We start from the raw sequence: 25,344 nt of genomic DNA on the forward strand, positions 1-25,344 counted from the left end.
GCTCATGTCCACCAATCAAAACCTTACTTGCAGAATGATGCCAGTGATTTGAAAATAATTTGAAAGCATTCCGAATTATCCTGAGGGTATACGATATGTTTCGTGTGAATTACGAATGCCTTATTTAGACCAGTAGAACTAATTTTAATCAGATTGCTAACAGCACTGCGTAGTCTCCAATGTCCAATTAAGTAACATTTCGTCTGTAAATAATAATTTAAATATTGACCAGTCACACTTCGCCTTTTATAACGTAATTTGGGAGCATACAAATTCTAAAAATATCGGGCGAGTCTATTTTAGTGGCCGCAGTACATAGCCACATGTAATAGTGGAGCTAATTTTAATTAGATTGGAAAAAGATTGAATTAAGGCGACATTTGATGATTGTAAATCATAGTTTCGGCGGTTGAGGGTCTCCCATTACCCACAGTAAAATTGGGTACTTAGTAGGGTTTGGTTTTTTAAAATATATTTGCTTACGATCAAGACTAAGACTAATTTATGAGATCATGTTTTTATGTATTACTTTTAGTATATCTGTGTCACGTGTATGAAATGGAAGTGCTCCAATAGTGGAAGGAAATTACAAAATACAACATCCTATCAACTTTTGATTTCGGATAGACTGTTTTCTTGTCATGTTTTTTGTTCAGTATTAAATATTGCAGGGAACTGGTTTGAAATGAATCGGTGTAATATGTCAGTTCGTCATCACATCTTTGGGAAGAACTTTACCTTATATTTGGGATCTCTATTGAGTAATATGCATATTTTGTGTAATTTATATTTTCAGTAATTAGAATATCATGACGTTTGAAAGATAAATCATAAATGTACACAAACTCTTGAAATAGAAGTCCAGTGACGGCTGACACTTTATTAACTTAATTAATGATGACAGTGACACTTAACGCACCATCATTTGGGCTATATTAGTACCATCGACGTCCCAAACTGCGTTCACCTAACGACAAAAACACGAATACGATATTTACGGAAATACTATTCTACATTTTTCAACTACAGTAACATGAAACAAAATAAATTGCAATCAAGTAACGTAAAAAATCAACAATGTGGACGTAAAACAAATCCATTCTAATAAATAAAAGTGAAACACCCTCCGGTAAACAGGAAAGGGTTCGACATTTCTAACTGCGTTCAGGCGCATGCGTTTGCAAAAAGTATCGTACTGCGCATGTGCGGTTTGTCATTTTCAATTTTTAAGGCATCTACATGAAAAAATATATGTTTCTTAATTATGTACAGTTGCCGAACACTTAATTTATAAAAAAATTTAAAGGAAAAATTCAATTTGTCAAGCGTTCTGACCCGGTCCGCGTTTTATCAACAAACATCGCTCACACTTGATGACAATACTGATAGACGTTCATACCTGCGAATAGTTTGTAAAATATAATATTTTTAATGAATTGATTCTAAATTAACACAATTTATATACTCAAAATGATTTACAACTGTTATGAATGGATTATGAATACTATTCACTACAATAGAGGCACAAAAATGTGGCATATCTTTTGCAGATCAAATATAATAATTGAAAACAAACAGGGGTCTTAAAAATCGTAAAAATTAAATTCTTTGGCCTTGTTGATCTGGCACGTGTGAGGTCATGTGACACGCACCGAAAGTTAATTCATCTTTCTCCATTTTAAGTCAATTTCTACGAGTCATGTGGACCCGATATCGGTAATTTTAAGGAATAAATAAAAACGACTTAGTAAAACTAATGGTTTTAGGGGTTTGTAAAGTTTTGTATTTAGATACTGACTTTTCTCAACTTTATTGTTTATAAAAATGTTCCTGAACTGTGAAGAAAAACCTCATAAATGAACGACATGCCGATGTCAACAAATCGGATGTTGATTGCGCGAACTGTGCACGAGAAAACAAAGTGAACAGAATTTGAAGCATAACACAGTTAGGGACGTTGCCGATATATAGTATAATATACACAATAAATGAGATATATCTTAAACCAAAATAGGTCAAAAACACATGACCCGTATCAGGCGTCTGTACATTGAAACACTTGAAGTTGTACTTTTCTTAATTTATGTGATCATACCCGGTTATGATACCCAAAAATACATGGTAAAGTGTCATCTGGTCTAAGGGTTTTTAATTCTTCATTTTGTTGTTAGGAGTGTGTAACGTAGCGCAGTGGTAAAGTGCTCGGTTCATCAGGTCAGGTCAGGTCATGCACATTCAGAGGAAGCTGTTGTAGTGCACACCTGTCATGGGCGTAGGTGTCGACTGGCGCCAGCTCCTTTGTCAAGGACAGGAAAGGGTTTGGGGTGGGTTGGAGGAGGGACCGCCCATGCTGGCAAGTGAAAGAGATCACCAGCAGCCCGACTAGGTCGGGGGCACTTGTGGTGCTGTTTAATTTTGAATGTCCCATAGGGTTATGTCCAAAATATAAACGATTGCACAGTTTTCATGAGGTGATTTAGCGCATAATTTGGACCGGTTCGTGTCATCTGCATGTGTATGTTTATTGTTAAGAAGTCGTTTCAGCTAATAATTGTAAGACAATTTCAGTGCAGTTTTAAAGTATACTAATAAAATTATGAAGTATCGCGAATCATCAGGAACCCATGCCATTCCTTTATCTTCAAAGTTCAAACAAAATCTTTTGTGTAGCAACAATTTTGCATTAAATTTGAAAGTTCAGTGTACTGTTGAATGCTGTAATTTATGGTAAATATTTAGCTATAGCATTATAGGCTACTGTAGCTAAGTATAGGTCCATTAGTTTTAAAATTAATGGTTTTTTAATTTTATTTTAGAGAACTTCTAAGTCATAGGACACAATGGACATGTTTAACCGCTTGAAGAGTGCAGTCACAAATGTGCTTCCTGGAATTCCTCTTGCCAGAGACTTTGATGTAAACTCTCAAGTAGCCAGTGCCGGCCCCGGCCAGTTGTGGAAAGTATACAGTGCTGTTAAGAAAACGACCAAACAGGTGTCTTATAGTCTTCGAGATATAATACATACATGTACAGAATATTTAGTGTATAACATATTATTTTGTTTACCATTCATGTAGGGTAGGATCTAGCTCAGTTGGTAGAGTGTAGAGCACACTCCCGAGGTGCTTGGGTCATAAGATCAAACTACCTTGGTGCAGGCATCGAAATAAGTCGAGAACGGTCGTTCAGGTTACCGGGAGGTTACCACATGTAAGAAAAGTCTAGAACAGTGTTTCGTTCACGACACAAATTTAAACGTTAAACAGTAGTTTCATTTCCAAACGTAAACCAGGCAATGCATTCCGGACTACCGCGATTCCTTTCCTTGTAAGGAATTGCATCGATGTTCGCACGCACTTGTGCAACTGCAAGCAATTATAGTCATTCCGCTTTTAAGCAGCGTCCACTAGATTCATTTACTTCCGCGTTTAGTTTTCTCGTACCAATGTGCGCACGCACCAATACAAGTTCAGAACTGCACACACGTAAGGGCGTTAAAAGTAGTAGTAACAGGAATTCAATTCTAACTATGATATAGTTGTGGTAACCTATAGGTTACCAGGCTATATTTTGTGGTAACCCGTAAATGGATTACCGGACACAATGCTTATTTCGATACCTGTTGGTGATTCACTGTTGCCCATCCCTACTAGTGCCCCATGACTGGTATATCAAAGGCCATGTTACATGTATGTACTTTCCTGTCTGTTGGAAAGTGCATATTATATATAGTTTCCTTGCTTCTAATGGAAAAAAATGTGAGGTGCCTCTAAGACTGTGTCAGAATTACTAAATGTTCGACATCCATTAGCTAATAATTAATGAGCTTAGTGGTGTCATTTTAAAAACAAAACAGTTAACTTTAATCATTAATTTACCAGTACCACTGGCATTATTAAGTTTTGAACTTTGACCTGGTTAGATGTTCATTGGTATACTTTTACCTACAGGGTCCAGAAAATATTTCGAACATTTATATTATACTTGGAATGGTCCAGATACATGTAAGTAGAAATAATCTGTTTTACATGTGACTACTTGTTTAAAACTTGTTAACAGATTTATATATCCAGTTTCTGCTGTGCTTGAATCTTTTGTTTCTCTTTTAAACAATTTGAATTTTTACCATCATGAATTTTAAGATACATTTAATTTTTATCCATATCCATGACATTGTTGTGCTTTCTTTTTTTTCAGGAATCCTCAGTGTTTGTATTTGAAAAGAAAGCTTTGGAACGTTATTCTCGACGTGACAGGGAGTTGATTTTGGAATCGCTGAAACGTGGTGTTCAACAACTGACAAAACTTAGACATCCCAAGATTCTGTCTGTCATTCATCCTTTTGAAGAGTCAAGGTTTCACATTACTGCTCTACCCATAAGTAAACCTCAAAGAGCTGCAGATATAAACCAAGTTGATACTTGTTTCAGATTAACTCTATTATTATAAACAAAAAACAAATATGTGTTCTGCCAAGTGGTAGGCAAATATCAGGAGATTACATTATGCATTGTTTTCATTTCAAATAATAGGGACATAGTTTGTGTGCAGGGATTCTAGAATTTTATTAAAATCCACTAGCCATGGGATCAGTGATTTTAAAAATGTACTAGCCATGATTAAAAATTCACTAGCCCTACTTTAATTAAATACAATTTTACTAATAGTAATAATCAGATATGTCACCTATTGAGTTATTGAGCTGGGGGGCAGGATATTTAAAATTTACAAAATATGTAAATGCAGCATTTGATAAGGTTTATTTTTCCACTAGTCGTCGGGCTAGTTATAGTAATTATTTACTAGTCCAACACTAAATGTCACTAGCCATGGGAGTGGGGCTACCATAATCTAGAAGCCCTGGTGTGATATTTCCCGCCAGCAGCTGTGTAATGAAATACTGAAAATGATCAAGAATCACATCACATATATCAGGGCTTCTAGAATTTTTATTAAAATCCACTAGCCATGGGATCAGTGATTTAAAAAATTTCCTTGCCACAATTAAAAATTCACTGACCCTACATTACTTTAAGTAAATACATTTTATTAATTAATAGTAATAATTGGATATGTCACCTAAAGAATGAGATAGAGCTTAAAAACACTAACATTTGGGTGGGGGTGGGAGCAGGATATTCATATTTATAAAATATACTTTACTGCATCATTTGACAAAACAAAAAAATTCACTAGCCATCAGGCATGGCAATAGTAGTTATTTACTAGCCCAACACTGAATATCACTAGCCATGGGAATGGGGCTACCATAATCTAGAAGCCCTGCATATATGAAAAACAATGTCAACCTTGTTTTCAAATAAAGTTTTAAGAATTTAGCATAGGTATTTTATAAGACACTGTTCGACACTTACATGAAAGCAAATATGAAATAACATTTATTACCTGTTAATATGTGTTATTGGGAATACAAAGTATACAGTAAAGTAGTTTTAAACCATATTGTTAATAATTTTATTATAAAGTTGATCTTTAAATTTATTGGGTTTTGATTTAAATTTTGATGTGCTGAAGTGCTCTTTACCATATTTTTATTAATTGATTTGCCAGTGTCAGTTAGAACATTAAATTTAATAATTTTAGCAAATTCAGGGGTTTTATTAGCATAAAATGATTTTCATAAAATATATAGGATTTGATCTGAAATGCTCAAAAATTATCTTTACTTCTAGGTACATGTTTGTTATAGAGATTTCAAATTTTTAAAGATCATTTCATCTCTTATTTTAAAGTGGTATCACATTCCAGCAAATTTGAGCAAACCAGTTTGAAACTGAATATGGAATATATAGTTTATCCATAATAATGAATTATAGATAATGTATGACAGATATAATATGTGTACATTTCTTGTTTTTACAGAGAGATGTTGTGTTTTGCTACAGAACCAGTGTTTTGTAGTCTGGCAAATGCCTTTGGTAACCACGACAACATTCCACAGCCAGTTCCTAAGAACCTGCAAAGTTACCAGCTCAACGATGTTGAACTTAGACACGGTATTCTTCAGGTTTGTATAGAAAGGTTAATTGGGGAAGGCTCGGGGGGGTGGGGGGGGGGGGGGGCTGCAAATAATTTGAAATCTGGTATGATGTCATATTTCTGTGCAATGTGTACTTTTTTAAAATGTTTTGGTGAAGATAAGTTCTTTGGACGGGATATTTGCATATTTCAGCAATTTGTTTGCATGTCTGTCAGTTTTAACTGAAAAGCTACAACTAGCCAAACCAAAGAATATATTTGGACTAACAGAATATTATGACTTGTATGAAACCAGGCTGGAAAAAATAGACATGATTATAAAAATGGTATTTAATTAGTAGTCGGCATATAAAATGAAGCTATTCAGTTATCAGTTTATGAAATTACTCATGGACGGTGCCACTTGAAGCACTGGTACTGGGTTAGGGGCATGCTAATGGTAGCAAAGTAGGGTATATTTGTAATAGACTGGTATGTGATGTAGGTATATCTGGTATAGATACATGTGTGTATGGGTAATGTTTTGTGTGCTTCCATCAGGAAAGTCATGCTGGGGTGTCGTTAAACAATCATTCTTCATTCCATCAGGAAAGTGTTCAAACACTGATATTATCTTGCTGTGACACAATTTATGTAAACTCTAGAAGTGGGGGAGAGTGAGGTAACCTTTCATAAATTGAATATTTCAAGATTGTTTGTTATAACAGAAAATTTGTTTCAGGTTATTGAAGGATTGGCTTTCCTCCATTCTGATGCAAAAATAATGCACCACAACATTTGTCCCGAGTCCATAGTTTTGAGCAAAAGTGGAACGTGGAAACTGGCCGGCTTTGATTTCTGTTTGTTGAATGCAAACCAGGGAGATCCAACTGCAGCAGTATGTTTTCCATTGGAACCACTCATATTTTGTGTGTTGTCTTATGATATCAATTTTTAAAACCTACATAACCAGAGGAGGGGGGGGGGGGGGGGGTGCCGGATATAGCTCAATCAATTGAGTGCTTGCTTGCATCGCAGGATCCATTCAATTGATTAGGGGTTTTTTTCTTGTTCCAACCAGTGTACTACAACTGCTCATTGGCTGTGGTTCCTGTCTGTAGGAAAATGCATATAAACGATCCCTTGGTTCATTAGGAAAAATGTAGCGGGTTTCCTCTGATGACTACGCGTCAGAATTATCAAATGTTTAACATCCAATATCCACTGATTAATTAATCAATGTCTTCTAGTAATGTTGTTAAACAAAACAAACTTTAACTAGAGAATGGAACAAGAAACAAATATAGTGCTTGCATTTTGTGTTTTTGGGACAGTATGGGTAAACTTCTTACCAACATAGATAGGATTGCTGAAACTACATTTAGATGCTATTTAGTAGTTTGAGTATGACATTTGCAGAATGAAATGTGACCAGAAGTCTGAGGCTAGATCAGTGTCAAAACATCTTTTAAAAAAAATTTCTGACAAAAACTAAAATTATTTTAATTGGCTGGGATGTTTGGAACAGTCTGTTGAAATAAGAGGAAATGCTGTTGGTGAGAGGTCAGGTTAAATAGTCACAAACAGAGAAACCTATTCAAGTTTTCTACTTTTTTAAAACTCTGTCTTTGTCTTTTATATAAACCAGCCTCAGTGGCATCGTGGTTAGGCCATCAGTCTACAAGCTGGTAGGTACTGGGTTTGGATCCCAGTCGAGGCATGGGATTTTTAATCCAGATACTGACTCCAAACCCTGAGTGAGACTCCGCAAGGCTCAATGGGTAGGTGTAAACCACTTGCACCGACCAGTGATCCATAACTGGTTCAACAAAGGCCATGGTTTGTGCTATCCTGCCTGTGGGAAGTGCAAATAAAAGATCCCTTGCTGCTGATCGGAAAGAGTAGCCCATGAAGTGGCGACAGCGGGTTTCCTCTCAAAATCTGTGTGGTCCTTAACCATATGTCTGATGCCATATAACGGTAAATAAAATGTGTTGAGTGCGTCGTTAAATAAACCATTTCTCTCTTCCTTTCATCTTTTATAGGGGTGGGACATAGCCCAGTGGTAAAGTATGTCGCCTGATGCGCATTCGGTTTAGGATCAGTCCCCATTGGTGGGATCCCTTTCGGCTGTTTCTCACTCCACCCAGTGGTCCACAACTGGTGTAACAAGTGTTGTGTAATGTACTATTCCCTCTGTGGGGTGCTGCATATAAAAGATCCCTTGTTGCCAATTGAAAAGTCTAACCCTTTACCTGATGACAGCAGGTTTCCTCTCGTGTGGCCCCAACCCATATGTCTGATGCCATTTAACCATAATTAAAATGTGTGGAGTGCATTGTTAAATAAAAATTTCCTTCCATCTTTTTCATAGCCATTGTATCGATTTCAAGAATGGAGCTCTGAAATTCCTCCGCTAGCTCAGCCAAATCTGAACTACCTGGCGCCGGAATACGCTCTGACAATGATGTGTTGTACCGCCAGTGACATGTACTCGGTAGGAGTTATCATGTATGCTTCCTTCAACAAGGGCAAAACTCTGTTTGACTGCAAGGACCAGCTGTCTGTGTTCAAGAAGAATGCAGAGGAGGTGGGTAATCATAGACAGAGATGAAATGACGTCATATTTTATATGCACACTGTGAACTAGGACTGGGGAAGAAACGTCCTCTTATGATGTCACATCTCAAAATTGCAGCATTACACTTGTTATTAAATGTGTGCTTCATATGTTATTTATTAACTCTATTATGTTGAACTATGTGGATAATAAATTTAACTATATACTTTTGTCAACTACAGTCTTTCTACGCACCCTTGATTTGGCTTCGTACACAATACTTATCCAAAAGGGGTTTTTTATGACATATTTGATGAAAGACACTTTTCTTTTTTTAGTACTTAAATTTAATATTTTGTCTAAAATTAAGAAAAATACAAACATACTGACATGTAAGTGACGTTGTCTGCCCAATATAATTTTTGAATAAATTTAACAGGGGTCTAGGTGAGTAGACCGGTTTTTATTTTAATGTGGAGAATCATTGTAATAATATAGCTAGTTTTTAATTTGAATGACGTCATTCTGCATCTCTTTACAATAACAATAAATTGGTGACATGATGTTTCCAATTTCAGAACACTGGAGAATTCCAATGCAAAATTGCTATTAAAAACATTTTGTTTGACAATAATTCTGCGTTCCATTAGAATATCATATGGCAGAACAAACACAAATTACTCATGAGTTAGGGTGTGTAAGATTGGAGAGACAGAGCAGATTGTCTATAAATCACCTGAGTGCTCTCCAACAATGAAGTCGTATTCACAATTTGCAACTTGTGAATTCACAATATTCACGAGCACCCAATGAATGCAGCATTATCAAAGCACTTGACTGTTTGAAGAAATTCTTGTAATAATTTGTGTTGTGTATAAAGCCAAAATAAGGGTGCAAAAAGTGACCGTCATTGACCGTAATAAACATTAATATATCTATAAACACTATACAACTTTCTTACCCATTACTGAATTATGTTTCTAAACTTTATAGTCATGATGTGTGTTGTTGTTTTAGCTTCGTCATTTGCGTCCGTCGTTACTGGGGAGCCTACCTGAGGAACTCCAACAGTATGTAAAGCTCCTGTTCAACGTTGAGCCGTCTGTGAGACCTGACGCAGAACAGCTGGCTAAGGTTAGTGTTTAACAGCTCACTGTGTGCGTGACAGAACAGCTGGCTACGGTTAGTGTTTAACAGCTCACTGTGTGCGTGACAGAACAGCTGGCTACGGTTAGTGTTTAACAGCTCACTGTGTGCGTGACACAACAGCTGGCTAAGGTTAGTGTTTAACAGCTCACTGTGTGCGTGACACATGCATTTATACACTTTATATCAGAGTGAAGTATTAAGTGTTTTGTGCAGTTTAATCAATACAGTTTGATCTCCTTGAAATGACTGTCATTATAATTGGGAACAATATCTGGAGTGGGGGTGAACTATGTCTAGTGGAGCAGGGCACAGTCTGTAGTGGGGAGTACAAGCCAGATTATTTTATTTATTTATATAGAAACATACATTTTTGTCTTCGAATAGGGATGTGAACAGGCCCCGCTTTGCAGGGGCTGATAATAAGGGTCTACACAATCAAACAACAGTTTTACAGAAACAAACATACACAATGTAAATCTCAAGAGTTGGAATAGAATTTGCCTTTCGACACTGACCAAGCTTAACCATTTCAACATTTAGGACAAAGATAGGATAGGATAGGAACTCTTTTTACGTGCCCATATCCACAAAGGTTCAGGCACGCCCACCTCGGACTTAGCCTCGGACTTAGCCTCTGACTTAGCCAGTGACTAATTCCGGAGCAGGAGGGGGGGGGATTGAGTTTGAAGTGGGCAGAATTTGGAAGAAAGCCATTTAGTGAAGTCTAGCGAGAGCGCGGACCAACTAGTAGACACCAAGTGGTAGCCAAGCTGTCATTGGCTGAAGTTCGATTCCTTGGTTAAACCTGTCTAAAATCTAAGTCTACAGAGAATAACTGCATCCAAAACATGTCTGGACTCTAAAATTAAACCAAAAAGTAGTTTTGACTGCTCGGCCGAAAAAGTTTGAAGGTGATTTTGAGCAATTGATCGGGCGCCAAAGTAAAGTGCGTCGGACTATTTATAAAAAAAATAAACATATGAATTTTGAATCCGGTCGCAAAAATTTTAAAGTCCAACTAGCCCAAAAAAAGGAGGTTACCTGTCCTAGTTAAGGTTGGCGTCTAAGGAGTCCCTGTGAAGTCCATGGTGTCAAGCTGCGGGAGGTACTGCCGGTAAGCGGAGGCTGCTAAACTCCTGGTGATGGGACAGTAATCATTCCCCGTGATGGTCTTCAAGACACGATGTAGAGTCGGGTTGTCCATCTCTTGGAGAAGCAGCCCTTGGTGGTATCTTCCAGTCCGGCAGATGGTTACGCACACTGCGTTTTGTCCCTCCTGCAGCTTGACCCGGTGGAACGCGAAGTCCCCTTCAGCATGGCTTGCTGGTAGCGGTTGGTAGGCCTGGTGCTTGGGCGTGCTAATGAGCTGCCGGACATCGTCGAGGTTAAGCTTGACCAGTTGATGATAGCGCTGTTGGAGTCAGCCGGCCTGCAGTGACCACTGCTCAAGTGGATCGATGTTGGGTTTCGGCAGCTGTTGTGACGGGTGACTTGGCTTGTCCGGGGTGTCACTCGGGGGAGTGGTCGCCTTTCTCTTGACAACTGCCGTCTTCCGGGCCTGCGTCTCAACGGGAGTCGCCTGTAAAATCGGCGACACAACCGGAAACGCTGAAGTAGGGGCCGGGGCCGGTGCAGGTGGTCGGTTGTACGGCGAGTCACAGATGGCTGTGTCGAGCCCATTCAAGTCCTCCTGTTCCATAGTCAAAGAAGTCGCAACAGTTGGGGCCGAAGCCACTTCCATCTTCGTCTTCTTGCTCGGGTGAGCGGCATTGGGTGGTCTAACAGAAGGAGCCGCTGCCGGCGGTTTAGCCACCGGGTTTGGCTCCCCCTTGCGCCGCCGCTGGCGCACGTCTCCTCTTCCTCCACCTTCCCTTCTTCGGAATCCTATCTCCATACACCAAGGTCACGGTTGCCCGTGACCCGGTGTACGAGACTCGATATTCGATCAACGCTCCATAAGTGGCAATTAATCCCCCCACAAAGATACAAATGACCTCTAAGATATTTCTTTTTAAAGACAAAACAGAATCAAAGAATGATCGGTAGATTAGAGAAACCCTCTAATTACTTTTAACGACCAAACCTGGCAATACATATTTGATGCCTTTAGTTTAACACAGAGCCACAAGTCATGAAAGTCAAAAATAACTTCTGAGTTATTGGTGTCTAATGAAGCTTTAGTAGTTAATGATCACTCATCCGATTCACAACTTGGAAATATTTGGAGGGCAAATCCCATGATCAGTGCAGGGTTTCTGCTAGAGGGTAAAACGGGTTTGGCGCCATACCCACATTTTTTGCAGATTTTATTTTTTAAAGTTAACTTTTTGACAAAATTAATTACTCTTATCATTACTCTATGATTTTCTTAACCCTAAACTTAACCCATTTTATTTCTGGCAAAGCCGCCCCCACCCCCCACCCCCACCCCCCATCCCCTGTTGACTGTGGTTGCATTCAATTCCATAGTGCCATATCCAAAAATGTCTTTCTTGGGGTTGTTTTTTGTCTTTCAATGAAGTGAAAAGTAAATTAATTACAAGGACTGACTGTACCGTTTCTGATCACACCCACTTTATAACCAAATATTCATTTTCTATTTTAATTCATAAACATAAAGTAAATATTATGAAGAAACATTGATATTCTTGATATATTCAATTTGTATAGACATTTGTTCTTATTTTTATTGTTTTATTTTTAACAGATTCCCTTTTTTGGAGATGTGGGTACAATGACACTGCAATACTTAGACTCCCTCTTCCAGAGAGACAACCTAGAAAAATCGAAATTCTTCAAAGGTCTTCCGAAAATAATTGCAAAATTGCCAAAGGTAAACTGTAGTCAGGTTGATCTTAACTAATGTTGACATGTACCTGTGAAATAACAGGATATTTAACAAGGGTCGAAATTCGCTGAAATTCCTGCTGGACATTTGGCCCAACATGCTACAAATTCTACTGGAAAATTTTTTTAATTATATTTTAAAATCTTACAAAAAATAAAAGAAATAAAGTTACACTTGAGTATAAATGCAAAATAGCTGCCAGTCCAACTGAGTGGCAGACTGAAAAAAATCTTCCAGGTCATTGTGATGTTGACTGGTAAAAAAAACCCTGTAGGGACCACCATATTTCAATATGACTGTTTTATGTTAGTATAAAATTAATGTAATCTGTTTTGTGTGTTAAAGAACTAAATCATAATTTACTTCTGTTATACATTACAAATGAATCAAACCACTTCAAAACTTCCTTATTTATTTAATTTTTTTTTGTTTTTACTTCCCTTGTGGGTAAAGAGATGCTGAGCACGATTTTGCAATCGTTATATTTACTAGTGAATGTCCATTTTTGGGGATGAATTGACAGAGAATTTGTGATTTTAGGAAGGGAAAAAAAAATATTCATTTGTTTCTTGCAGCGAGTTAACCAGCAGCGGATTCTACCGTCATTGTTTAATGAATGTGTCAACCCAGACATGATTCCGTTTGTACTTCCCTGCATTCTGCTCGTAGGCGAGCAGGCAAACGAAAAGGAATACGTCAAGCTGATACTGCCAGGCATAATACCAATGTTTAAAATACAGGAGCCAATACAGGTACAGTTAATGTGAAGCTGATACAGCCAGGCATAGTACCAATGTTTAAAATACAGGAGCCAATACAGGTACAGTTAATGTGAAGCTGATACAGCCAGGCATAATACCAATGTTTAAAATACAGGAGCCAATACAGGTACAGTTAATGTGAAGCTGATACAGCCAGGCATAATACCAATGTTTAAAATACAGGAGCCAATACAGGTACAGTACAGTTAATGTGAAGCTGATACAGCCAGGTATAATACCAATGTTTAAAATACAGGAGCCAATACAGGTACAGTTAATGTGAAGCTGATACTGCCAGGCATAGTACCAATGTTTAAAATACAGGAGCCAATACAGGTACAGTTAATGTCAAGCTGATGCCACCAGGTATAATACCAATGTTTAAAATACAGGAGCCAATACAGGTACAGTTAATGTGAAGCTGATACTGCCAGGCATAGTACCAATGTTTAAAATACAGGAGCCAATACAGGTACAGTTAATGTCAAGCTGATGCCACCAGGTATAATACCAATGTTTAAAATACAGGAGCCAATACAGGTACAGTTAATGTCAAGCTGATGCCACCAGGTATAATACCAATGTTTAAAATACAGGAGCCAATACAGGTACAGTTAATGTCAAGCTGATGCCACCAGGTATAATACCAATGTTTAAAATACAGGAGCCAATACAGGTACAGTTAATGTCAAGCTGATGCCACCAGGTATAATACCAATGTTTAAAATACAGGAGCCAATACAGGTACAGTTAATGTCAAGCTGATGCTACCAGGTATAATACCAATGTTTAAAATACAGGAGCCAGTTCAGGTACAGTTAATTAATATGCAGCCTCTTTAAATAATTTGTTGGTGGTGGTCTCATCTTCATGTAATGTGTGGACTAGTGCAGTGAATGAATTTAAGAACACACCAATAATATAATACATATCTACGTGGAATACGAAGTTACAACACAGTCTTTTTGATCCACAAATTTAAGTACCCTTTGAAGTGCATATTTTAGTAAAATACAAACAGTTTTAAGCCCACTAATATAATGGATTTCACAGTTATTCATGTTCACTAGGGGCGGGACGTAGCCCAGTGGTAAAGCGCTCACTCGATGCGCGGTTGGTCTGGGATTGATCCCCGTCGGTGGGCCCATTGGGCTATTTGTTGTTCCAGCCAGTGCACTACAACTGGTATATCAAAGGCCGTGGTATGTACTACCCTGTCTGTAGGATGGTACATGTAAAAGATCCCTTGCTGATAATCGAAAAGAGTAGCCCGTGAAGTGTCGACAGCGGGTTTCCTCTCTCAATATCTGTGTGGTCCTTAACCATATGTCTCACGTCATATAACCGTAAATAAAATGTGTTGAATGCGTCGTTAAATAAAACATTTCTTTCTTTCATATTCATTATTATCTCAAGTGTCTCATTTTTCTGACCTTATTATTAAACATTAAACCATATTGTCAGTCCTTTACTAAACATTGTATAGTGTTTTGTCTAGCCAGTTTTAGTGTGGTGCAGTGCCATGCTTCAGTAGTCTAGCATCTTTGTGCCTTAATAAGCATCGTACTGCCTGAGATTAAGTAAACATTTTTTAAAACCTAGTTATTATTTGTTTTAAAATTTTTACTTTTCAGATTTCATTGTTATTTCTGCAAAATATAAACCTGCTGTTGAGCAAGACCCCAGCACAAGACTGCAAGGCGTACATACTTCCGATGGTGTACCGGGCACTGGATGTAGAAAACCCACAGATACAGGTAATATTACACACATATGGTATAACAACATGAAAGAAATGTCCAAGTACATGAAATACAGTGTCCAAGTTTAAATGATTTCAAACACATAACCACCTAGATGTAGCATTTATGATCTTGTTTTTTATTTTATTAGGTACCCTTAAATTATTTCTGGCAGAAAGCCTGACTTTGTAGGCTAATATTAAGTAGAATGTTTGTAAACAAAAATATTTTAAACAGCAGTTCTGTTAATATAATATTTCTAAAAATTATTAAAAAGTATCCATTAAGTTCCAAGATTTTAGGGTACGTAATTTTACCCTTTGTACCCTGTGGCAGAAACCCTGAGACTGTCCATGATGCTGATTTTAACACTTGGTTTAAATAGTGAGAGGAAATCCACTATCACAACATTGGTTCCTCCTACCAAATAGCAGAAAGGGATCTTTTCTGTACATGTTTCCATGGACAAGACGGCACATGCCGTGGCCTTTGATACACTAGTTTAGAGATAACTGGTTATAATAGGAAAACAATCCAGTGTGTCTTTGGGGGTGGGCGGGTCAGTCCTACGAGAGCGTTACTATTAGATATATCCTTCCACCCACCCATATGGTTTTTATATCATCTGATTTAAATACAGTTTTCCAAATGGTATGTAGCCTATTTCTTTTCAACTTCACCTGTCCTCAAACAAAATGCATATTCCCCTAAGGGAAAAGAAGAAAGTTAAGTCACGTGACTGGAACAGGAAGGAGGCTGCAGTAGAAGAATTTTAGACCATCCCATTGGCTGTTGGGATGCTTGAACCAGACTACTATCCTTAGAGGAATATGCATTTTGTTTGAGGACAGGTGAAGTTTTCATACAAGAGAAAACACCTCAAGTTTTTGTTCAATGTTAAGTTTGTACTAATACAACTTGCATAATTATAGCCCAGGGCTCGAAATAGGAAGTGCAACTCGAAATAGGAAGTGCAATATGGCCTGCTGTTAGTGTTATAAAATAGCAGACCAAATGAAATATTACATGTACCTGCTAAGAAAATATATGGCCTGCTGGAAATAAGACAGCACAGTGTGAGTGGAGGGTTTGGGACAGTGTGTTGAAAATTAGGACTTCTGAGGTGTATTTTAGAGCATTATAAAATAAAATATAAACACAATCACGAGCTCGGCCTCAACTAAATAGAAGATGAGATGATTGTACATTTATATGCACAATATTTTTATAATTTTAGCAGGTGAATTTGTATTTCACCTGCTAGGTTTTCAGATTCAGGATTGTCCTGCTCAGCCTCTGCGTATGTTGTTAAACAAAATAAACTTTTAACTTTATATTTTAAAGTTGAGTGGTGAGTACATTTCAGGCTATATATATTTTAATCTATTTGAATCATGTCATGTTTGTTTCAGGAATTGTGTTTAAATATCATCCCAACGTTTGCCGACCTGGTTGAATACAGCTCTCTGAAGAGTGCCATCATTCCACGAATAAAGAAACTTTGCCAAAGGACATCAGTGCTGACGGTAAATTCATCGACCCATTTTGTCAGTTTGACTATTATAATATTTAAGATTGATTCCCCTACCCCCTCCCCCACGCCGTAATGTTTCTAATAATACTGTGTTTAATTTTGTAATTCAACATATTGTGGAAATAGTGATGGTTCCGTCATAAAATCTCTTGTTTGTTTATTGCTTACTCTGTGTTGTGTTATACGTATTTTGTTTTCACTATATAAACACAAAGTTTAGTAGGTAAAATATTAACCAGTCATTTCACCAGTAATGGCAAAAGACAAGGAGAGATGAGTAGTAATTCAAAATTAAGTGTGTACTAGGTCATTTGTTGACAGGAAAATATAATTCATAATGGTGTAATGAACTTTGTTATAGTATTGTGTGTGTTATAATTTTTATCTGAAAATTAGTTCCACTAATAGAATTGTGTGTACTAGTGCTGGGATATCATCGTCTGTTTAAGAAATCAAAATAGTTTTCGGGTATACAGTTACCAAAAAAAAAAATCTTTCCAATTGGATATTTTTATGTTATATTTTACACATGTTGATAACCCTGTTGTATGTGTTTGAATGTTTGTTCCTGTCTGTTAATATTAGCTGATTCTTAGTTGATGTGTAAGTTCAATATTTAAGTCAAAATCAATGAAATTGCTTCTTTCATATCAGACTATTAACAGCCAACTAAATTTCATTTTCACTTACTGTTATTTTTCAATCAGTCAACCATTTGACACACGCTTACATCTACTGAAGGTTCAAGTAAGTCTGTTGGGCACACCCACCTCCCCAGGAAATGTGTCCAAGATGGGTGGATGGATGGGGGGTGGGGGGGGAAGGGATCTATATTCTTGAAATAGGAAGCAGTATATGGCCTGCTGTCATTTTTTTCCAAAATCAAGATGATTTCCAAAATAACAGGCCAAAAGAAATATGTCCTGCTAAAAGAAGTTTAGCTTACTGGAAATAAGAAATAAGAGAGGGTTTGGGATGGTGTGTGGAAAAGTGGGACCTCTGAAATGTTAGTTTTATAGCATAATAAAAAATAAAATAAAACAGAATCCCGAGCTAACTAGCGGATGAGATAATCGTACATACATGTACATCTGTCTCTTGAGAACTGACCTGCAATCTTGTTGGAATTTTTAGCAGGTGAATTTCTGTTTGACTTGCTGGGTATAAAAAATGGACTGCTCTTCACAGGCCACTATTTCGAGTCCAGCAACACTGTATGTGACTGTTTCGAGTCCGGCAACACCGTATGTGACTGTTTCGAGTCCGGCAACACCGTATGTGCCTGTTTCGAGTCCGGCAACACCGTATGTGCCTGTTTCGAGTCCGGCAACACCGTATGTGACTGTTTCGAGTCCGGCAACACCGTATGTGACTGTTTCGAGTCCGGCAACACCGTATGTGCCTGTTTCGAGTCCGGCAACACCGTATGTGCCTGTTTCGAGTCCGGCAACACCGTATGTGCCTGTTTCGAGTCCGGCAACACCGTATGTGACTGTTTCGAGTCCGGCAACACCGTATTTGCCTGTTTCGAGTCCGGCAACACCGTATGTGCCTGTTTCGAGTCCGGCAACACCGTGTGTGACTGTTTCGCGTCCGGCAACACCGTATGTGACTGTTTCGCGTCCGGCAACACCGTGTGTGACTGTTTCGCATCCGGCAACACCGTATGTGACTGTTTCGCGTCCGGCAACACCGTATGTGACTGTTTCGCGTCCGGCAACACCGTATGTGACTGTTTCGCGTCCGCCAACACCGTATGTGACTGTTTCAGGGTCGAGGGGCGGGACTTAGCCCAGTGGTAAAGTGTTCGCTTGATTCACAGTCGGTTTGGGATCGATCTCCGTCAGTGGGCCCATTGAGCTATTTCTCGTTCCAGCTAGTGCACCACGACTGGTATATCAAAGGCCGTGGTATGTACTACCCTGTCTGTGGGATAGTGCATATAAAAGAACCCTTGCTGCTAATCAAAAGATTAGTTCATGAAGTGGCGACAGCGGGTTTCCTTTATCTGTGTGTTCCTTAACCATATGTCTGATGCCATATAACCGTAAATAAAATGTGTTGAGTGCATCATTAAATAAAACATTTCTTTCTTTCTTTGTTTCAGGTCCGTGTGAACTGTCTTCTGTGCCTGGGCAAGATGCTGGAACAGATGGACAAGTGGTACGTGCTGGACGAGATCATTCCGTATCTGGGTCAGATTCCGTCGCGGGAACCAGCCGTCTTAATGAGCATTCTAGGTACGTACACATACATGTACTCAGATTGGCTCTCAATGTCTTCGTAGTAATCTGGGTCAGATTCCATCGGGGGAACCAGCCGTCTTAATGAGCATTCTAGGTACGTACACATACTCAGATTGGCTCTCAATGTCTTTGTAGTAATCTGGGTCAGATTCCATCACGGGAACCAGCCGTGTTAATGAGCATTCTAGGTACGTACACATACTCAGATTGGCTCTCAATGTCTTTGTAGTAATCTGGGTCAGATTCCATCACGGGAACCAGCCGTGTTAATGAGCATTCTAGGTACGTACACATACTCAGATTGGCTCTCAATGTCTTCGTAGTAATCTGGGTCAGATTCCGTCGCGGGAACATTTGACCACCGTGAACAAAAGCGATTTCACAATACCTATATAGCACATATTCGAAAATAGTTAAGCAGTTTGATTAAAGAAAACCCGCCAAAAACACTTATGCACATAGAGCCATCATCCAGAGTTATACTTTTACGGAGCTTGAACAGCCATCTTTATTGATCTAACTTTATACATTCTTCATCAGGAAAGACAAGTGATCACTTGCGCTCCCCTTTACGCTCACCTGGAAAGTGTTAATGTAATTCATTATTCTTTATGTACAGATGTATTAAAATGTTCATTTAATGGTTGCAGGTATCTTGAAGGTGACCATGTCGCATCCCAAGCTGGGGATTACCAAGGACATCATGGCTAACAAGGTCCTGCCGTTTCTTCTTCCACTGTGCATCGACAACAACCTTAACTTGTCACAGGTACAGACTGCAGTGCCTAACACCACTTTTACAAAACCAAGCCCTGAAACTGACAGGGACTCACAATACGCAATATGTTTTCTGATACTCCATTTCACAGCAGCTAAAACCAAGCACTGAAACTGACAGGACTCACAATACACAATATGTTCTCTGATACTCCCATTTCACAGCAGCTAAAACCAAGCCCTGAAACTGACTGGGACTCAAAATACACAATATGTTCTCTGATTCTCCATTTCACAGCAGCTAAAACCAAGCATTGAAACTGACAGGGACTCACAATACACAATATGTTTTCTGATACTCCATTTCACAGCAGCTAAAACCAAGCACTGAAACTGACAGGACTCACAATACACAATATGTTTTCTGATACTCCCATTTCACAGCAGCTAAAACCAAGCTCTCAAACTTGACACGAACTCACAATACACAATATGTTCTCTGATTCTCCATTTCACAGCAGCTAAAACCAAGCCCTCAAACTGACAGGGACTCACAATACACAATATGTTCTCTGATTCTCCATTTCACAGCAGCTAAAACCAAGCCCTCAAACTGACAGGGACTCACAATACACAATATGTTCTCTGATAATCCATTTCACAGCAGCTTTTGCTTTCCATTGTAAACAAGTTAAAGCATTGCTCAGCTGTTCAGATTAAGAAATTAGTGCCAACTGTAAAAAATTAGGGAGACCAATATTAAATGAATATTATCATAAAAAGAAAAAGAAATGATTTGTCTTATTTACACTAGGTGCTTATGCATCCTGGAAATCCTGGAATGTCCTTGAATTTTATGATCTTAAAATTCAGGCGTAGAATGTCCTAGAAAAAGCATTAAATTTTATTGTCCTGGAAGATTTAGGCCAAACCTTTTTTTTTCATCATTACTTTTGTTATCGTCATATCTTGTCTAAAAGTCAGACAACAATTTGTTATAAAAACATTCATTTATTAAACATTTCATGTCCTGGAAAAATAAATAAAAATAAATCTTAGAAATGTCCTTGAATTGTATGTTTTTTCAAGTGTAAGAACCCTGTTACATAAAATTAGAGTAAGGTTTATATCAGTATGATTTCTAACAATTGCTTCCTGATTAAAATTATGTAGTAGAGATTGCTTCTCATTCCACAAAATGAATTTCAAGCCCTGCGAAACATACTTTTTTTTGCACATCTGCTTCAGTTCAATGCTTACATTGCCGTGGTGAAGGAGATGGTTGCTAAGGTGGAGACAGAACACAGGAGTAAACTGGAACAGCTCGACCAAATGAAACAAGAGCAGACGTGAGTAGAAATCAGACTTTTGTTTCTGAGGGGTGCGACCATGTGCCTGCATGCTGGTTAATTCAGTCTGCAGGGGTACAAAACATTGCACTCCTCTTTTGAACAAACCCGGGTGCAGATTTTTGAAGCTATGTAGCCTACGATGGTTTTACGATATCATAGCACTAAAATAGCTTTGAAAACATGGGCCCAGACTTTCTTTTGTGAAACTAGTTAGGAGTGTAATTTTTCTCCTCGATATTTTGAGGAATATGATTTTTCAAAACTGAAATTCTGAAATAGCACTTATAGGATAGAGATTTGTTATATCAGACCATAGGAACTGGCCACCACCCCACCATAGGAACTGGCCACTACCCCACCTCCACCCCCACCCCATCATGTGTACCTCAAGATTAACATTTTGTTTTATCCCTTTGTATTATAAAAACAAGAATACCCTTAAAACAGTTTCAAATAGTCATTGAAAAGCTTGCTGTTTTATTCTCCAGATGCTTGTAAACTAACCAGACTTAAATGTTTAGTGTGGGAGCACGCCATTGGACATACTCATACCTCATAAATAACTTGTGCTCTCCAACTTTAAATCTTCCTACAGGCCTATAATAGTATAATTCACACATGTAAAACAATTTGAAATTCTGTTGATAAGTAAGGGGGTGGGAATAATTGACACAGTTGGTCTATTTGCTTGACTAAGCTAATCGTGGTTCGAGAAATATTATTTTCTTTAAAAGTTAGTTTCAAATAGATTTTTTACTGAATAGTTATTATAGTCCATCCATTTTTTCATATTATGGTATCTACAAGTTATTTATTTCTGAGCCGATTGTTTTCTAAATTGCAGTTTGTTTTTTTGCTATTATTTTCAAAACACTTACTTTTCTTCTTAGGTCAAACCAAACTGAAATTTTTTTGTCGAATGATGGGACAGACTTATTATATTATTTACAGTTGGCATCTCTCTTAACAATGATTTCAGCTGAAGTCTGCGAGAATTAAAAATCTCTGGGTGAATTAAAAAACACTTTTATTTCTTTCTTGTTTTTAGTAAATTGGAAATTACCAAGATAACCATGGATGATCCAAGCCAACTGGTACCCGTTGCACAGCCAGACAGGCCGCAGTCAATGGTAAACATTTATTTGCTTCTTCGGCTTATGACAAGTTTCTTTACTTATTAATGTTATGAATTCAAATGGGGTTTTTCTTTTACAAGAAAAATGTATTTGAATTCATAACATTATTGTAACATATACAGTTCTCATGGTAATAATAATAATAAAAAGCTAGTAAAATTTATAATATTTTATATAAAATTAATATAAAATTAATATTTTATATTTAGAACCATTTACTAGTATATTTTTCTCCTGAAATCAAAAGGAAAGTTACTGTGATAAATGTATAAATGTATAAATGAAGTACCTGACAGTTACGGAGTGAGTGTTATTGTTTAGATGGACAAGTTTCTCAGTGGATTTGGCATTTCCAGTTCAATGAGTTGTGCTGATAACAAGGAATCCACACGCAGATCGAGTGGCGATTTCACTGCTCCACATAATGACACGTTTGTCCCTCCTGGCTCAGCAAAGGTAAGTTTTAGTTTTTAGGTTTGACACTGTGACAAAACGTAGGTAGTACTTTTAATATAGATACATAGTTTTTGTTTTGTTTAACGACACCACTAGAACACATTGATTTATTAATCATCGGCTATTGGATGATAAACATTTGGTAATTTTGACATTGTTTTAGAGAGGAAATCTGATACAATTTTCCATTAGTAGCAAGGGGTCTTTTATATGCACTATCACACAGACAGGTCTATGATATACCAGTCGTGGGGCACTGGCTGAAATGAGAAATAGCCCAATGGGCCACAGATGGGAATCAATCTCAGACTGACCGTGCATCGAGCAAAGCCAGGCTTAGAGTATCTCAGTATTGTTTTACATAACCGATCATACAGACATTAGCTTGATGATGTTGCATTTAAACTGAAAAAACAATGTTTTATCTTTCTCCATTGGAAGAAGAGAGTAGCCCTTGTGACGTCTTTCTACAAAAATAAAAAATTACATGTTTGCCACCTAGAGTTTGAAATATTAACATCATTCACTTCGTCAAGTGGTTGAAAAAAGAAAGCCACTCTGATTAAACTTTAGTATACAGACAACGCACTTACATGATATGGCATTCAGGTATGGATGCAGGAATCATAATTATATGAGTTGGTTTGCTTGACTTGGTTTCATCAAGCTCAAGATAAAGCAGTTTGACTGTATATTATGTTAATCATAAGGTGGTTCGTTTTAGGTTTCCTTGACCCTGTCTGAGAAACAGCAGTTAGCAAAGCAGCAGGAGCAACAAGAGAACTTTAAGAAGAAGCAGCAGCTGACAGCGGCTCCCATCAACAAGAAGACACCAACGGACAGGACTCCGGTCAAAGATCTCACTTCGAGTCTGATGAATTCCAACCTCCAGAACATGACCCGTCCCACCGCCACAACCAACTCCAGTCCCATGGGATCGATGCACGGGTTCTCGCCGTCTGGCACTTTCTTCTCCGCAACTAGTTCCTCCTACCAGCACGCTCCGTCTGCATTCAGTTCCCCTGGATCTGGGGCCTACACCTCAGGAGGCAACCCGTCGGCCAGATCTATGGCAACAAGTAAAAGCGTAGACTTGTCCACATTCGATACCCTGCTGCCATCCATGAAAGGGGAAAAGAAAAGCTTGAGCCAGATGTCGCATGCAAATACTGGAATGAATCGAGGCTTTTCTCCCATTCATGGCCAGACAGGTGGTGTTGGTGGTGCAGGGTTGGGGATGACCGGTTACATGGGGCAAGGGATGATGGGGAATGTGGCTCAGCAAGGCATGATGGGTATGATGGGACAGCAGGGCATGATGGGAATGAGTCCAGTGACAGGGTATCAGGTGAATGCTGGTGGTTTTGGCCAGCCTGGCATGTTTGGGCCTCAGTCAGGACAGGTTCTACATGGTGTTCCCGCTTCCATGCAAACAAATGTGAATTCCGCTTTCATGGCCGTTCCACAGACAAACGGTTCCAAGCAGACTTCAGGCTCACAGAAAAATGAACTGGATGACTTACTTGGATAATAATTCTGTGATCTAATGTGTAGGATGTGTTTATATTTTTATTCTTTAATATATAATTATTGCATAATTATGTATACAATAATTATGTATACTGGGTCTTAATATCTTATATACCACGTTCATTACTTCTGTCATAATAATTGTCCAATATGATTCTCCAGTAATCTTTGTTACATACTTTGTTGTGAAGAAAATTGAGGGGAGTTATTAGTTGCTCCCTAACTTATTATTATGGGGAGCCATTCAACTTATTATGGGGAGCCATTTAAGATATTACCATGATCAATATTGATTATCTGGGAAGTGCTGGGGAGCAAGAGTGCTAGCTTGCGTTTATGACAAGATCTGATGTTATATTCAGAACAGCTGTTTTGTAGTTTATGACAAGATCTGATGTTATATTCAGAACAGCTGTTTTGTAGTTTATGACAAGATCTGATGTTATATTCAGAACAGCTGTTTTGTAGTTTATGACAAGATCTGATGTTATATTCAGAACAGCTGTTTTGTAGTTTATGACAAGATCTGATGTTATATTCAGAACAGCTGTTTTGTAGTTTATTATGTTTATGACAAGATCTGATGTTATATTCAGAACAGCTGTTTTGTAGTTTATGACAAGATCTGATGTTATATTCAGAACAGCTGTTTTGTAGTTTATTACGTTTATGACAAGATCTGATGTTATATTCAGAACAGCTGTTTTGTAGTTTATTACGTTTATGACAAGATCTGATGTTATATTCAGAACAGCTGTTTTGTAGTTTATTACGTTTATGACAAGATCTGATGTTATATTCAGAACAGCTGTTTTGTAGTTTATGACAAGATCTGATGTTATATTCAGAACAGCTGTTTTGTAGTTTATGACAAGATCTGATGTTATATTCAGAACAGCTGTTTTGTAGTTTATGACAAGATCTGATGTTATATTCAGAACAGCTGTTTTGTAGTTTATTACGTTTATGACAAGATCTGATGTTATATTCAGAACAGCTGTTTTGTAGTTTATGACAAGATCTGATGTTATATTCAGAACAGCTGTTTTGTAGTTTATTACGTTTATGACAAGATCTGATGTTATATTCAGAACAGCTGTTTTGTAGTTTATTACATACCTATTCAGTCTTACTATAGTGATAAAGACATTTTCAAACCGTGTGATAAATTTATCTTTTATCACACGTGTGATCTGGGGCCTAATTCACAAAAAACTCTTAGGCTCTGTTAGACAACAAAGCATCCTCTTTGTAAGTCTTTTAGTATTGCACTGCGAGATCGCAAATTTGCAAGAGTTTAGTGAATTAGGCCCATGGACTGGAACTTGTAAATG

The 25,344-nt window shown here is 37.9% G+C and overlaps 1 protein-coding gene across 1 annotated transcript; it reads left to right on the forward strand.

Annotated features, from left to right (window-relative positions):
* Positions 1 to 624: 624 nt before the first annotated feature.
* On the forward strand, positions 625 to 25,242 carry LOC121380357 (SCY1-like protein 2). The gene is made up of 17 exons (XM_041509140.1): positions 625 to 761; positions 2,817 to 2,993; positions 4,198 to 4,355; positions 5,884 to 6,028; positions 6,722 to 6,877; positions 8,354 to 8,569; positions 9,557 to 9,673; positions 12,396 to 12,521; positions 13,112 to 13,288; positions 14,932 to 15,054; positions 16,452 to 16,565; positions 18,681 to 18,813; positions 19,470 to 19,588; positions 20,785 to 20,885; positions 21,937 to 22,018; positions 22,346 to 22,480; positions 23,205 to 25,242. Exons 2-17 carry the CDS (start codon positions 2,841 to 2,843, stop codon positions 24,009 to 24,011), a joined length of 2,862 nt encoding a protein of 953 aa, XP_041365074.1. The 5' UTR covers positions 625 to 761; positions 2,817 to 2,840; the 3' UTR covers positions 24,012 to 25,242.
* The last annotated feature ends 102 nt before the right edge of the window (positions 25,243 to 25,344 follow it).

Source organism: Gigantopelta aegis, chromosome 9, assembly GCF_016097555.1.
Source record: "Gigantopelta aegis isolate Gae_Host chromosome 9, Gae_host_genome, whole genome shotgun sequence".
Classification (NCBI taxonomy): domain Eukaryota; kingdom Metazoa; phylum Mollusca; class Gastropoda; order Neomphalida; family Peltospiridae; genus Gigantopelta; species Gigantopelta aegis.